This window comes from Numida meleagris, chromosome 23 (genome assembly GCF_002078875.1).
Source record: "Numida meleagris isolate 19003 breed g44 Domestic line chromosome 23, NumMel1.0, whole genome shotgun sequence".
Classification (NCBI taxonomy): Eukaryota; Metazoa; Chordata; class Aves; order Galliformes; family Numididae; genus Numida; species Numida meleagris.
Window position 1 is genome coordinate 95,273 of NC_034431.1, and position 16,322 is coordinate 111,594.

Sequence of the window (16,322 nt, forward strand, 5' to 3'; positions counted from 1 at the left end):
ATGGCCTGCAGACATCATGGTCCACACTTTAGTTTTCATTGCTAAGGGGATCTTAATCATGTCCCTATGGCAAATCAGATCCCCCCCCTTTAGTACCAATATAGTTATGCAGCCTCAGGTATCGGGCAAAAGGATATGGTACAGATGGAACATGCCCCAGTACAAGCCGAAGTGCTGACCTGGGACAGGAACACGGCCTGTATCTTGCTGTGGAGGGCAGACATACCCCTTCTGGTACCTCTGAAACATCTGTGCTACTCCCATGAGTATCTTTGAGTCCACAGGATCACCAGGAGGAGCAATATGACATCAAGATGCTCCAGGGTCACTGTAAGATCAGCATGACACCCAGTGATGGACTACATGGGACTGATGGTATGCGAGCCAAACCTTCCCTGGTCCAAGCAACTATGTGCCTCCAGAAGAACCATTGAATACTGGCCCACAAAGGAACATGAATTTCAACCAGTCATCAATTGCCTTATATTTTGTCAATCTGCACCACATCAGGCAAACTGTACAAAGTGTCGTGGTGTACTGGATCACCATAATGGAAAGGGCCTACCTTTAGCCTGATCAATCATTGCTCCACGCTGTGAAGGGGTGGAGTGTAGCAGAAATGCGAAGTCATGGCTTGAACCAGTGATTGAGCACCTGGTGGGAAGGCGGGGCCAACACAGAGGAGCTCAGGTGCATGCAATGCACCTGAGTGACAGTAAGGGCTGGAGCCAGGATCCACCCCTTCCCAGACCTCATTTAAGGGTATCTTGCTGGAGATTCTTGTGTACCTGAGGCCTTCCAAGGGTAAGCAGCTTTTTTTCCTTTCTTTCTGTGTCTACGGCTGTTGCATTTGGGCTTATTTTCCCTTGCTGCTGCTTAGGACTTTGCCACTCTGTTATTATTGCTGTGCTTTCTATTGCGCTATTGTGTTACAACGTGCTGTGCCTCTCCTGCAGAATACCTATGTGCGTTTCCTGTATCTTAGCCATGAGTTTCACTCTCTGTAGGATGTAGAAGGCAATACTGAAGCCATCCTAATGGTTGATTCTTTGGTTTTTCTGCCTTGGAAGTTAAAGAATAGAACTGGCTACAGAAGCTGTTTTTGTCACGCAGCTGCTGCTTCCCTTGTTTTTGTTCCTGAGGATAAATGATGTCTTCGGTTTTCTTCAGTTTCAGAGTTATCATTTGTTTCAGGGCTAACATCAGTTTTACAGCATAATCAGCTATGAAAATGAAATGTTCTTTCTGCTGTGATGCAACAAAAGTGAGAGAGAGGTCAGGATGTGAACTTCATGGGTGTTTGCTTTATTTCTAAAGGAAAAAATACTTTTAGTCACTGCACAGCATGTGTTGAGGCTTCCCAAGAGACGTGTGAATGTAACAACTTTGCAGGAGTTCTTACATGAAAATATTTATCAGAATGGTCGGACAACTGTAAAAGAAAGAGCAAAGGAGTTGAGTTGAACTAGGCAACAGCTTTTCTTCTCTCCTCCTTCTTGGAGAGAAGAATGTAAGAGACTGGGATTAGCTGAAATACACCTTGAGTTTCCTACTGCAAAATATCTGAGAGAAATCACTTGGTTTCAGGGCTACTGCTTGGTGTCTAATCTATGTAAACCTCCTTTATGTGAACAGATTACCTCGCCAGCCATGGCCGACTCAGTGAGTCCGAGGCCAGGCGCAAGTTCTGGCAGATCCTCTCAGCGGTGGAGTATTGTCACAACCGGAAGGTTGTGCACCGAGACCTGAAGGCTGAAAATCTTCTGCTTGACAACAACATGAACATCAAAATAGCAGGTATGCAGAATGTAGATGTTATTCAGTAACACCTTATTTTTAAGGAAAGTTTTTTCTAGTAATTCAGTTGCTGCTGCCTAAGAAGTCCTGCTGTGCTTAAGGCAGAGAAAATCAGAGTGGTAATACATAGAGTATTTTTGCACTATGGATATCACAGTGCACATAGCTAAAACAATTTCTAGATTTGCTCTATTATACGTTCAGGAAAAAGAAAACCATTTTTAGAGTTAGTAATTTTTCGTGGGTGTCATAACATGTCAGTGCTGCCAGATGTTCAGGTTAAAATTGAGTTAATCAAATAACTTATTTCAATGTCAAAAAACCCAAAAATGGAAGCTTATTGATTTTTCTTTTTGCATGCATGATTTCATTTTAATTATAAATTTAGACACAGCAGATGTTGCTAGCAATGAAAATAATTTTGTCGGTTATCAACTAATTACAATTCCATGAATCCTTCCATATTGACTTTAGCCCAGAAATGCAAAAGCTAGATAACATCTTGATTTGGAGCACTGTTGAACTTCAGTCATCGATAACAAAGGAGCAAGAAAGCGGGGACTAACTGGTGGAAGAAGCTGGTTTGTATTGGCATAAGCTTGTGAGTTCTGAAAAGGAAGTGTGAATAGACTTTCAATTGACTGAGGAGGATGCAGTGATAAAATGTTGCTGAGTTACAGGCCACAACTAGATGATTTTACCCTTGAATTTCTTCTCTGGCACTTCTGAAATGGGTGAACTGAAAATGTATCTAGATATCTAATGCTTTCTGTAAGGATGAGGCTGCAGAAAAGTGTTAAATGTGCCAGCAGATCTTAAAGCGCGTGCTTCTTTTTATCCATGGAGTGTGAAGGCTGTGTCCTGAAAGATTTTAAAGGAAAAGCTAGCACCTGTTCAACTGGTTAGCTTCTTCTGTTGTGAAGATTTACCCCTTCCGCTGTGATACTGCAGAAGACATTGGGAAGGCTGAGCATTTGATCTGTCTCTGGAGATTAACTTCACCCTTAGGAAGAATCATTTAAATCCTTTCAAGTCACCTTTATCAGAATGGGGAATCAGTGCAGTCTCTAAAAATGAGCAGCTCTGGGATCAAAACTATGGCTTGAGTAAGAATTTATCTTCCTCTAAACTTAGAGAAAAGGAACCTAGTCATGGCTGTCAAAAAAACATGTTATCTTTGGATGTGAAATGGGATGTTTCTAGCAGACCAAGAAGGATTTCTTACCAGTGTATGTATTAATGGGGTAGCTTTCCCAGATCCTGCACGTTTGCTGCTTTTGTGTTGGCCTTCATTTTTGTCTGTATGTTGAATACTTTACTCTCCATTCCTTTACTACCACCACCTTGCCTCTAGCATGCTTTTCTAATGGCTTAAGCGTTAGAAAGGTTAAGTAAGGAATAAATTGAGGAAAATATAGTGATGTGAGTTTCAGAACCATGACTTGTATGGATTATTAGGCTTTTTTTTTTTTAAGCCACATGTGAATGTAACGTGCTTTGTTTTGGCATAGGGGATGGTGTGTGAAACTGATTCTTTGAACAGATGAGCCTGGTAATCTGGACTTGTTGGTAAACACTCTGTTTCATGGATGCTTAGCATGTCAGAGTGGGAATTTTTAAAGAAGGTTCATAAAGCTGTAAAAATTGTGTTATTTACTGTTTTATATCAATAAATAGTGGAGTTTCTATGGCAGCCTCTTTTTCATTTCTTCTGCTTTTCTCTGTTCTCTATTGTAGACTTTGTACTATTATTAATGAATAAGTGTAGAAGTTACTATCAGATGAAGCAAATCTGTTGTAGCTAGAAGGTGAAGTTCTGATATGAGTTCTTATTTAGCGCTTTTCACACCTGAAGAAAGCTAAAGAAGCATTTTAGGATGGAGACGATGTCTGGACTTGAAATCAAAGTGGCCCAAGTACAAATAGCAAAAAATATCTTGAGACAGAACTGGTGGTGGTGTCTCAAAATTCTGAAAACTAGTAGGGCCAGAAAAGACTGAAGACATCAACTGCTATCTCATGGAGAACTTTGATGCATAAGTTCTCCAGAGAATCAGAAATAAACAAAAACGCTGATAAATGGTTGTTCCCAGGTTCCATCAGCTGCTGCTGTCTCTCTCTACCTCAGCTGCTCCTGTGCTCTATATTGCAGGAAGTTAATTACAGATGGTATGTAACGCATGTAAAGGATTACGTTAACCGGTAGTGATTCAGATGGTCTGATTCTTCTGTGCATCTTCATCGAGCTTTCACAGATGGACTGTGATTCCTGTGTGCAGCTTTGGTGATAAAGTAACCAGAAAAAAAGTTAAACCTTGACAGAAACTGTGTGATGACTGGTCCTGGGTCGGTTGTTCTGTTTTTCTCTGCAAAAGAGAGAGATGACTAATTCCACCGAATGGTTTATCTGTGTTTTTTGCAGTTATTTGGTACCGTGCGGGTCCCTGAGAATAGTCTCTTCCAGTGGTTCACATTCTTCATGGTTCATTTATGAAATTGTGCAAGAACAAAGAGCAGCCAGAATCCCAACTCTGATAGCTGGAATCACTCTCTAATTAGAATTAATCTAGCAATTTAAAAACAGCACAGGAACTGATGAACTATTCCAAAAGAAAGCTTTGCAGCATCGGTGTTTGCACGCCAGCACCACGTGAGGGGCTGCACCTTGCTGACCGCTCCAAGCAGCAAGCACACTGATGCTCACGGCCATTCTGGGCTCTTCCCGTCTGCCATGGGATCTCTTGATCTATTCTGATGCTCGTAAGTCTTTCACTGAAGCTTTTGCTCTTTAAGAATACAACATTTTTCAGTTAAATACAGAAACTTGCATGAAGTCACCTCTGTATTTCAGCTATGATTCAGAAGTAAGTGCTTCTAAAACTCTAAGCTGATGAGATTGTCACCTCTTCTGCTTAAACAGGGAAGCTGACATGAAATGTCATGGCTTCTTTTTAATACTGCTCTAAAAGAAAGAGGCTAGACAGAATTCCAAGGATCTTTCTTTTTTATCTTAGTAACTAGATGAGAAGCAGAGGATGCTCTCATGAAGTGAGAGCACTGATACTGTTATTGTCCAGAAGGTATCTGGAGTAGGGGGCAGAAACTTCAAACCTGAGCATAAGTAATATAACAAAGGTGTTAATCAGATTAAATGTCTAATGAGAAAGTCACAGCTGAAGGCTACCATACCAGACAGCTCCTCTAAAACTTGTTTCTAGCGCTTTGGGGTTTTTTTTGTTGTGTTTTTTTTCCCAGAGTTGTTGCCTGTAAACAGCCAGGTGTTTTTGGACCTTTCACATTTTGCTGGTTTCTGAAGAGCTCTCAGTGGCTGGGTATCTCATTGCTGGTAACTTACGTTGTCATCAGATAAAACTTGTTTGTCCTCTTGCAGAGATGGCTCTGTGAACAGCAAGTGCAGCTTAGAATTGAGGATGAAATAGCAAGGTTCTCCCTGTAGCCTTCCAGCCCTACAAAACTGCCAGATTAAGATGCTTTATAAATGTGTCTGCAGAACTCGTGCCATTCTGATGGTAAAGCTGCTGTGTTCAAACTGGATCAGGTAGGAGAGACTGTTATTTTGAAGTAGGCTGTAGTGCTGGCTTGTCTTGCTGGTGGAGAGTAAAATGTGCATTGACGTCAGAACGGCTGATGAGCATTCAGTGTGTGAAGTGGGTCACGTTTGTTTCTAATACGCTCATACCTTTCCTTTATCAGCACCCCTCTCATCCTGATGATGTCCTTTGCTCACATTACTATGTTATAACAGAAGATCCATGTGGATCTGTAAAGCCAGGAAGATTGCATTCTTTTATAATTTTAGAAGACTGGATTAATTGTAGCTCTGAAGCTGGTATCCCTTCTACATGATTTGTAGAGGTACAAATTATAGACCACCTCATATTGCTAGATGCACAGCAGAAGTTGCAGTGGCTCTGGCAGGGAGCTTCTATTTCTCAAATTGCAAACTGCTCTGAAATTTTACTCTGTTTCCATTTTTAACAGGAAAACAGATTCCATTTGAGTGATGTATGTGCAAAAAATTATACCATCTAAATTCAAGATTATTCTAAAGAGGGTAATGAGATTGAGAAACTAAATGCCCCAAATGTTGGGAGCCAATATTTGCAGATTGCATGAATGCAGACTTTATTCAGCTGAACACAATGCTGTAAATGATCGTTGTTTTTTTTTAATATGCAGATTCAGGAAAATATTAGAAAGATAAAGATCACTCCATTGTATAATCTCAGTCCTCTGATAGCAAGTTCAGTTTCAGTCCTTTTAGAATTCTGTGGCTGGCATATGTCTTGTGCAGGACTGGCACATTTTCCATTAGATGACAGTAATGTTCTTGAAATTCATTTCTCTGGGATGAGAAACCTTAACACTTTTCTTGGGTTGAAAATGATTGTCTTTCATCCAGAATGATGGTGGTAGACCAGCAACTGCCAAGCGGAAACAAGGTAGGGGAGTAGGAAGAATGCTGATGATTGTTCTGTGCTGAATTGAATCCTGGCTGTTCTAATACCTCAAAAAATGGGACAATTGAACTGTCAGCACAGTAACTAAAAACTGAGGAAGCCCAATGGATCAAGCAGCTGGTATGCTGACTTAATTGTTAGCTTTTTCTTTGATACAACTTTAATGGATCCTATGAATTCTTGAGTTCATAAAAAGTCGTTTCATACAATTAGAAGCGGAAAGCATAATGGAAACAAAAAGCAGTCACCCTAATAATTTGTGTACCCTAACAAACAATGCTGATCTCCCTGCACAGGTGATTATTCTATATAACAATAGAACATAACTTCATTTCTAAAGATAAGAGCAAATTGCTGAAATATGCATCACTGTGTTTTTAAGTTTTATTTTACATTAAGAACTACTGCACAAAATAACAGGTATTTGGCTTTAACTGTACTTCTTACTGTCAGTGGAAACATAAAGCTAGAGGATGTCAGTCTTCCTTGCCCTTGAAAAGGGGAAGAAACTGAAGTTACAGAACTGCAGTTCAAAGACAGAACGCTGGAGCTATTTGCCAGGCTGTAAGACTTATAGACAAGGTGCGCAGACTCCTGAGGAATTTCCCTACTGGCTGATATCCATCTGGCAGTGACAGGGCATACAAAGCTAGCCACTTTTTGTAGCCTACTCCTCCTGTACTCGTTCCCACCTCTGAACCCTAGCAGCCAGCATTGCTTTAGTGGTGCTTGGACAGAGCACACCCTTGCCTGTTCCTTCTAGTATCAGTTCAGAGACCTGTCATTCATGGAATTGCATAATAAAACTTAATTATCTTTGTCCTCATAAAACCATCAGATGCTGTTCCACCTGGTCAGGCACTCTCTTGACAGCATTAATTTCTGTAATTCTATTGCTCAGGTAGGGAGCAGAAGGCAGGAGTCTTGCAAGGACCATGCCACTCAGTTCTAAGGTGCCCTTGCTCTTGAGTTGCTTCTGGTAATCATAAATAAAATTTATGTGCTATGAAATTAAACGTGCAAGGATTGCTGCAAAAAGCAAAAATCCTAATTGCAGCATAAACCTGCACCTTCTTTCAGACTGATCACTTGTACTTAAAGACTGTTCTGTTCTTTGCTGCTCACATTTGTTTATCTTTCTTTCTGAAGCAGCTTCCATGTTTTCACATTCGTTCCTAACTTTAAATCCAGTCTGGATAGGTAAAAGTTTTCATTTCTTAGGATTTTAAGTCTTGCATGTATCCGGACAGGTTATGCTTCCTATAGCATAGGAGCTGCAGCAGGGAGTTGGATTGATATTTATCTGTGGTACTTAGAGGATGCTGAAAATCTGACACACTCAAGATAAGTGAAGAGAGAGATCAGATTTAATTACACCTACACAGATGGAAAAATGTTTCTGAGAAAAGAAATTGCTTTTTGCCTCCTGAAGTATTGTTGAGGTTGCCAAGCCAATGATGTGCGAAGAAATGTCTCCTCAAAGAAAATAAAACAGATTAACAACAGAAGTCTGGCTGTGATCAGAAAAAGGCAGGTGATGTACAGTGATTTGGGGGGATTTTTTTGTAGAAAACTTGTTGTTACGTTCAGTATTTCCTACTTAGATCTGGAATCTGAGCTAACCTTGGCGCCTCCAGAGTACGGTGGCATGCCAGGATGCCATTGCATAACTGTTCATGCAACTGTCAGGCATTCTGTGTGTTTGTAATGCGTGGCACTGTTGTGGATCTTGCATTCAGTCTGACCTTCAGCTGATCATTCTGGTGTTGTAGTCTTCCTTCAGGCAGGCACTGGGGCTTTTTGATGATGGCCAAGTCCAAAAAGTTCACTGCTGTGACAAGGAGTACGTGAGTCTCTGAGTCAGAGCCAGTACAGTGACCTTAAACTCAAGCTGGAGATTCTACTCTTGAGGGTTTTGCTTGTAGCCAGTCTCTCCAGTAACCAATATGGTCTCTTGTAATAGAAGTATGTTAATTATCTGGAAGACATATTTAATTTAAGGTTAAATTTAAGGTTAATTTTAACACTGGGTTAAACTGGTAAATGAAATGTAGATATTTGTCTCATAAATGTCCAGTCTAATTACTTTTGAACTAAAGTATATCTTTCAGAAGATCATCTTTTCCTGCTACATATTGGAAGAGGGTGTCCCAAAGAGGCTCCTGTGTTTAGGCTCATCTCATGTGCACGTGAGAATTCCTACAGTAAAGACCTCCGCATTGTGCACACGGTGTTCTGCTGTTGTCAGATGTCTCTGGGAATATGTCCTTTGTAGCTGCACTGACGTACTTTGGGATCACTTCCCAGACGGATGAAGATCAGATAACTTCTCTCTGCGAGAGGAATTACAAGAATGGCTTGGGAGAGTTACTGGCACCAGATTTAGCTGTTGCCATTGCTACAAAAGTAGTGGAGTTCATTTACAGCGTACATGGATACAAAGCGGCCACTTGCCTAACTGGTTGTGTAAGCCAGCCTGAGTTTTCAGAGAGCCTGCAGATCCAAACTAGAGGCTTTTCTTGGTGTATAATGCAGGGTTGATGCAACCCAGGAAAACTTTTTGCCTGTCCCGTATGGGGTTATTTGTGATGGGCTCAGCCATTGGCCTGGTTTCTCTAAGGGGTCTGGACAACCAAAGAGCAGCTTTTAGGCAGCTTTGGGTTGGACCCAGAAGTTCCAGATGTGTGGTCAGATAGATGAAGGTAGATACTGCCCATTTTTCTGTTTCTACGCAACCTTACTGCAGCTGACAAATTAGCTAGTATCTGCACTGTATTGTCATGCATTGGCCTGAAAGGACTATCCTGCGTATTTTTAGACTAGAACTCTCGTGAGGCAAATTCAGAAATCTCTGTAATATATATTTCACAGGATGACTGGTTAATTTAAAAGAAAAGGCAATTTCCCGTCAGTTGATGAGAATGTAATGAAGTATGTACAGCGTACTGGCCTGTGTAGTTAACAGCTGAGGAAAAAATGCATTAGGCAAATGTTTATGAGCAGAAATGGGACTTAGCGCTTCCCTTTATGCTGTGAGGTATTCAGTGGACTTAGATGTTCCCAGAGCACATGATGTACATTAGTGGTGGCAGAAACGTTACAGCAGAGTTGCAGCATCGGATTTCAGGCTGTGGAAATGTTGAGGGAAAAGGTTTCAGCAAAGAGGGACTATTTCCATTCACTGTGCAGAGAATGCGGATGCTTCAGCTATGCCTGGCCCTGCTGTGAGTCGCTAATGTAGTACTTGAACTGGGGTCAGCCTGCTCTGCTCCAGCATCCTTGCTGTAACACTGCTGTGCTCCTTAGCACCCTCAAACACCCGACGACAGAGAGAGACAAATTCTACAATCAATCCCTTGAAATTCCTAAATAAAAAGAAGTGTTTTAGTCATCTTGCAAAGCATTTTTTTTCAAGGTGTGTTTACTATGGAAGAACTACACTTACAATTGCTATAAGGGAGGTGAGTCGTGTACATCACTGTACCTAGCAGTTCCTTCAAGATTAGACGGTGAGCTTTGTAAAGAGGAGGCACAAAATAAGGACAGAAAGGTATGAGCTATTTGTGCATAACTAGGAGATCTACAGTTACCACTGCCTACCTGAATCAAATGGATCACCAACACAGTGTGCATGTAAAGAAGGCAGGTTTTGCTACGTATGTCCCCAGGAGCGGTGCCCTTGAACAGAACAGTGTCTGTCTCCGTTACCTTACATTGCATTACCCACTGTAGAGGCTTCCGTGCTGAGAGCTGGTTGGTTGCATAGTCTTGGCTCTCTGTAATTCCTCTATTATTCCTAATTAATGCAGTTTGTTAAAGACTACTAAAAGTATCCTGCTTAGAACAGTGGTCCTTTTTAACACAGTGGAGACTCAGCACTGCAATGTGGTAAGGAAGCAGAGGTGAAGAAGGTTGTAAAGGGGCACTCTTGGTAATAAGAATTTACCTGGGGTACAAGAAGACTTGGGATCTCTTTTCAAGTCTTGCTGAAATCATTAGTGAACTCATAGTTGAAATAATTAATGGCAACAGCCAGAAGGCTTATGAGGTCATGCTGCTGTGTGTGTGTCCCAGATAACGTCTGAACCTGCTGATTAGCTGAAACCAGATTTGACGGAGCTTGTGTCTTATTACATGCCAAAGAAAATCTTGAAAGGCAGAAAGTGTTCTCAAAGCCTCTTCAGTTTTGGTGTTCCTGACACTGCCTCTTCTGCCTGCGTTATTTGTTATGTATATTGCAGGAGTTCTGTTCAATAAACTGGAGCTCTGGTGTCCTACTAGGAAAACAGCCAAACAGCTCAAAGCTCCTCTAAAACAATTGCATACTAATGTTAAGCCTGTTAAGTTTTTCTGTTTACTATCTCTGCATTGACTGATTCTGAGGGTTCTCTCGTGGTTTGTAGCTCACGATATGCAGTGACACAGAGCCCATCAACCAAAAGTAAATTAAGAGGCACTGGCGGTGCCCATGTAGTGTCTGCTAACCGCAGTGTGTATCTGTACTGCTATCTGCTGACTGGCAGCACAACATACCTCTGAGCTATGCAGCAGGTGATAGGATGAAATCAAATGACTGCTACAGATCAACACGGCTAACTTTCACAGCATTCCTCAAGTTACACCAGTATGCAGTATTACTCTGTGGGAGCTCCAAAGGTAAAAGCGTTATCGCTTATGGAAAGAAACAAAACAACGTGTAACCATCTACTCCGTGCTCTGCTCCAGTGTGGGGCAAAAGGGGTAGGGAGCAGATGAACCATTGTTCATGCAGTAGTAGTCCAGGGACAAACACAAACAGCATTGCTGTGCTTCATGGTTTTTGCACATCACTTGGTAATGCTCTGTTCTATGATTCTTTTGGTGATACAGCTGACTTATGAACTGAAGCTAGTTTGCCTGAGAGTCTTAAATCCAAAGAGTATTTGCCTTGTTATCAGATCTCTCACCTTGAGAACTTCTCCCCCTTTATTTTAGTATTAATAGCACTTGGGTGCCACAGGACATATGGGGTACCTGCAGCACAAGGGGAACAGTGGACTAAGCAGGGAGAAATGTGGCTCCATTGAATTCTATGAGAAGTGGAGCTGGGATTTTGACTCAGAGTGTGAATAGGTCTATCCACACAGGGTGCTTCAGGGGCTTTTATTAAAAGCCCGAGGAGTAAGTAGAGCCTTGTCTTCTAATACTGACTAGTACTGTTGAAGAAGCATGTTCAGAATGCATATCTACAGTGGATGTAGAAGGTACATCAAGGAGGCAGTAAGAATGAAGAATGCTAAAGCAAATGATGTATGAACCAAGCAAAGAGTGAGAGTGATGGCAGGAAGTAAAAGGAGCTGGAAGGTCTGTGCTGTGAAGATCTCTGAGAAAGATGAAGTGACTGACAGGAGAGCTACAGATCAGACACTGAGGAGTTTTTCCACCCACATGGAATTCTGCATTCTGAAAATGATCAGCCTTAGTTCAGTTACTAAGCCAGCTTCCTCAGTGCTATGGTTGTTTGCTGTTTTGTTTCAGTGAAAAAAAAAAAGCATGCAACTCAGGAAAGCAGCAACGGGGTAAGCTGAACAATTTGCAGCAAGCTCTTGTCTGGCTTCATCTCTCTATTCAGTTGTGGCTGTCATTTCACTTTTAATTATTGGATTGATTCCAATAATGCTGAAGTCTCTAAGTCTGGTTCCATGCTAAGCCATAGGAAGCTTTTTAAAAGAATGGCTCAGTTGTAGAGGAGTAAGGTTCACTGAGATATTGAAAGAGCTGTAGGCAATCCCAGGAGCAGAGCTTCCTTTCTTGCAGAAGGCTGTGTGTGCTTGTTGCTTTTGGCAGAGTTCCTTCTTCCTATCTCCAAAACTGATGCTTTTGTCATCAATGTTTGTCGTTTATTCAAGGCTAGAGAGCACATAAAGAAAACCCAGGAAATCTCAGATTCAGTCTGAGATATCTGTATTGTGTCTGTAGCTCAGATATCTCTTTGCAAGTGAATAAGCTCATACGTATGTGTGTCAGTTTGTTGGATTATAGTGATAGCTGTTTGTAAACTCAGATTTAGAAAACTGGTACAAGTTTACTCCAAACTCCTATAGGTGTTGTATAATATTTTAATGATTACACTGTCGTGAAGATAGCAGTGTAGGACATTCAGCATCCTAATAAATGCTTTCAATGGGAGTAACAATAAAAAGGATTTGTGATACAGCCTTTCGTGAATGAAGGTGAGCTTTTGGGTCCAGCCCATGCATACGTTTATTCGGTGTGCCGTGCAGCTGGCATTTGGAGTGATTTTTCTCCTTCATTTCTCAACAGATTTTGGATTTGGTAATTTCTACAAGACTGGTGAGCCCCTGACGACATGGTGTGGAAGCCCACCGTATGCAGCCCCAGAGGTCTTTGAAGGACAGCAATATGAAGGACCCCAGCTTGATATCTGGGTATAGCTATTTTTATTTTTATTTTTTTTAACAGGATTCAAGTCAATTTTTGGGAAGCTGGAGCAAATGAATTGCCTTTGAGTTTTCTTAAGCTGCAGACAAGCTGTTCCTCTTTGAATTTATTCCTTGACATAAAAACACCGGATGAAATTAAAGTTACCTATCTGTGTGCCTGTTAAACGTACACCGTAGATCTGTGTAAGCATACCAGAGGAAAGCCTGCACCTCCTGCAAAGGCTCCCTTGTCAGAATGCATGAACTTTACTGTTTCTGTGCGTTTGGTATTTTCTGCGTTGAGAATTGAACCTGTCAGGCTGTAAGTTCCCAAGGTTAATGGGACTCAGAGCAACTGAAACACAGACGAGATGGAGAGATGATGGCTGCTTTCTTCTCTGAGCTGCATGTTTCTGAATCTGTCTGTGTGTGTACTACTCAATGGAAGAGGACAGAGGGAATCACCCATATTCTCATGCAATCGAAAAGGGACTAAAAATGAACCAAAGAGGTTTTCTGTACCCTTTATCTGTTGTCAGCCTGTTTTTTCATTCCTAATTTTTATTTATTTTTTAGTTTTCTTATTCTGCTACTTACAAGACATTCACTTTCTGAAGCAACCAGAGACGATACACTTTGACAGCCTCTGCTCTGGTATTAGGTTTGCAGCGATAATATTACACACTTCATAATGTAGGCACTGACATTTTTGCCACAGCCTGGTAAGCAAACAGTGCACAGAAAGTCACCTTCCAGCTGCTAATTAAAATGATGCTAGTTCTTTTAACAAAGAAACACTGTGTTTTTATGTACATAGATGCATGCATGCATGCATCTGTCTATAAACATTATCTCGCACACACATATATGTAGGCAGATATTTAAAAAATATAGGCTACTGCCTTTCTAAATCTTCAGTAACTGGCAAATAAGCCTATGGCAGATGTCAGTTGGGAATGTCAAAAGTGAATCTCCGAGCTTTGGTAAATAGTTTTTAAGTACATGCGATCCTAAATTATTAACAGAATAAACCTGCTCACAAAGAGAAGCACAAGTGTTTATATTTCAGGTAAAACTTATCTGAAATTTATCTTCACTTATCTTCTGAGATGAGTTAAGGTTTCTGTATCTCTTTTGCAATATCCAGTCACAGAATAGGTCTGCTGAAAGTGCTAAGGTAGCAGGAGGAATGTAGCAACACATAGTTTAATTTTTAGCAAGTTAAGAAAGGAAGTGACTTCTTAAAATACATATTTAATTTTAAAATCTCTATGTACTTAAAAAGTTTTAAGGTAATTGTTAAATGTTTGCTTTTTTTCTCTTGAGAAATTGAGTGCTGTGACTATCTGTTGCAACTCATGGCATGAGAGTTTGGTGTGATTATTTCATCTGCTGTGGTTATTTCATCTTGTGTGGTGCGATGTTTTTCTGGCGTATGCTGCAGGACTATTTCCACTTGCAGTGCCAATTAACTTGCATACTTCATAAAACTAGTCTGGCAATTGGATGAGAGCTATTTCCCAGATTGTTTCCTTTTGCTCATTTTACATAATCCCTCATGCTCAGAGCACTGTACACAGCAGTGGAGAATCATTATTTGACATTCCCCTGAAGATGGCTGTTAATAAAGTTACCAGGATGCCTCTCACCCAGGCTCCTGCAAATTAGTAAATGTGAAAGGTTTCTTATTTTGAGTGGCTGCTGTTTGAGGTTTGCTTTTGTTTGAACAACATTAAGACCAATAGTTTCTAAACCTGAGTTTGGGCTCGCTTTGCAGGTATCCTGCAGTCATCTGCCATGAGCTTCCTGCTAGCAACCAGAGTCTCCAACATGTCATAGTTCAGCTTACCTGCTTATCGGCACAAGTACTGCAAGCCTAGCCACTTGGGGTTAGTTTAGTGTTCTAAGGTCTACTGTTCTTCAGAATTCTAACTCCACTCTGTATAAATTTCCCATTTCTCCAGGACATAATTTACACTTTTTCTGTGGCAGGATTTGGCTAACCAAGCTCAACTACTTCACTTGTAGCCTGAAAAATGAAAGGAATGTTCTCTTTCTTACAGAGCATGGGTGTAGTTCTTTATGTTTTGGTCTGTGGAGCATTACCTTTTGATGGGCCAACACTCCCCATACTGAGGCAACGAGTTCTGGAAGGAAGGTTCAGGATACCTTACTTTATGTCAGAAGGTAATGGTTTGTCTTCTATTCTTGCTATGTTAAACTTTGATTAAATTCTAGAATAATCTCCATTGCAGTACAGTGAGGGGAGTATATCTGCCCATCAGATTACAGCACAGTAGACTGTTTCTCATTTTGCTAAGAAACACATGCCTAGGTGAGCTGTATGTCTTTGCAATTAGGCTGCTTCTCCTGGGTAGGCAAACCAGCCCACTCTTACTGCAGATTGCAGTGTGGCGATGCAATTATTGCACTGCAGCAAGCCCTCAGCTTCCTGGATGCAGTCTACAGCCTGCTCTGAGCTGTGCTGTGTTTGTGACTTTGCTGACGTAAGCGTGTGAGCTAAATGCAAGTACCTCTGTGCAGGTTGCAGCTGTCACTGTGATTGAGGCGCGGATGGGCTGTTTCACTTCCAGCTTTGCAGCTCCCTTTGCTGATCACGTGGTGTTGCAGGGAGTGGGAAGGGTGTGCCTGTTAGCAAAACATTGAAACCAAAAGAGATCAACAGGAATAAATAGCCAGAAATCTCTAAACTATCTGTCACAACTGTCTGAATTGGCTGGCTCATAGCATCTCATGGTCAGCTAGAAATTCAGGGCAGGTTGGTAAGCCCCTCTGAAGGAACTTATATTGCTATATTGACTTCTTTTTGCGTGAAAACTGTGTTGATCTCTTGTACCCTCATCTCACTTAACCCAACTGAGATCACTGTGATCACTGTTTTTAGCCCTGTCCAACACATAGTGGTCAGAAAGCAGCAATGCCCTGGTATATCTCTTGTTCCATGAGCCTGGAAAAGCCATTTCAGAATGCTGGAGAAGGGTGCTCCTTCCCCCCTCCGCACTTCACAGAGGTTTTTGAAGCTTTATCAGTTAATATTGGCACTCTACTTAGGACAGCACAAGCAGCCTCAAGGAGTTATTAAATGTTACCACGCCCCTTGTGTAGGAGCTGTGTAGATGTAATGGCATCATGCTTTAAAGAAGCTGTTTTTTGTGTTTTTTTTTTCTAGTGTGACTTTTAATCTTGTTTTGAAAGACTGTTGTAGCCCTCAGGAAATGTTTTTAGCACGGAAGTCAGGTGGAAGAAGAACAGCTTCCTGTTGTCACACTCTGTTGGTAGGTGTCAGGTGAACATATGCAAACAGTAAGCAGGTTGGGAATGTGTTTTTCTCCCCAACAGAGTGTGAGCATCTGATTAGAAGAATGCTGGTCCTAGACCCATCCAAACGGTTAACGATTGCTCAGATTAAGGAACACAAGTGGATGCTGATAGAAGTTCCTGCTCAGAGATCCATTCCTTATGCCCCAAGACAGGAGAACCAGCCTTCCATTGGAGAGTATAACGAACAGGTTCTGCGGCTAATGCACAGCCTTGGAATAGACCAACAGAAGACTATTGAGGTAAACCAGAGTCAAGCAGTCCTCCCTGGAGGGAGGGGGTG

At 41.4% G+C, this 16,322-nt stretch overlaps 1 protein-coding gene across 3 annotated transcripts in view; it reads left to right on the plus strand.

Moving 5' to 3' along the window:
• The window catches only part of SIK2 (salt inducible kinase 2), a 43,229-nt gene that overhangs the window by 12,706 nt on the left and 14,201 nt on the right, over positions 1-16,322 (plus strand). For all 3 annotated transcript variants that reach the window (XM_021375833.1, XM_021375832.1, XM_021375834.1), the window contains exons 4-7: positions 1,636-1,797; positions 12,582-12,706; positions 14,764-14,887; positions 16,061-16,281. In XM_021375833.1, coding sequence (XP_021231508.1) covers positions 1,636-1,797; positions 12,582-12,706; positions 14,764-14,887; positions 16,061-16,281 — 632 coding nt within the window. The remainder of the gene's footprint in view (positions 1-1,635; positions 1,798-12,581; positions 12,707-14,763; positions 14,888-16,060; positions 16,282-16,322) is intronic.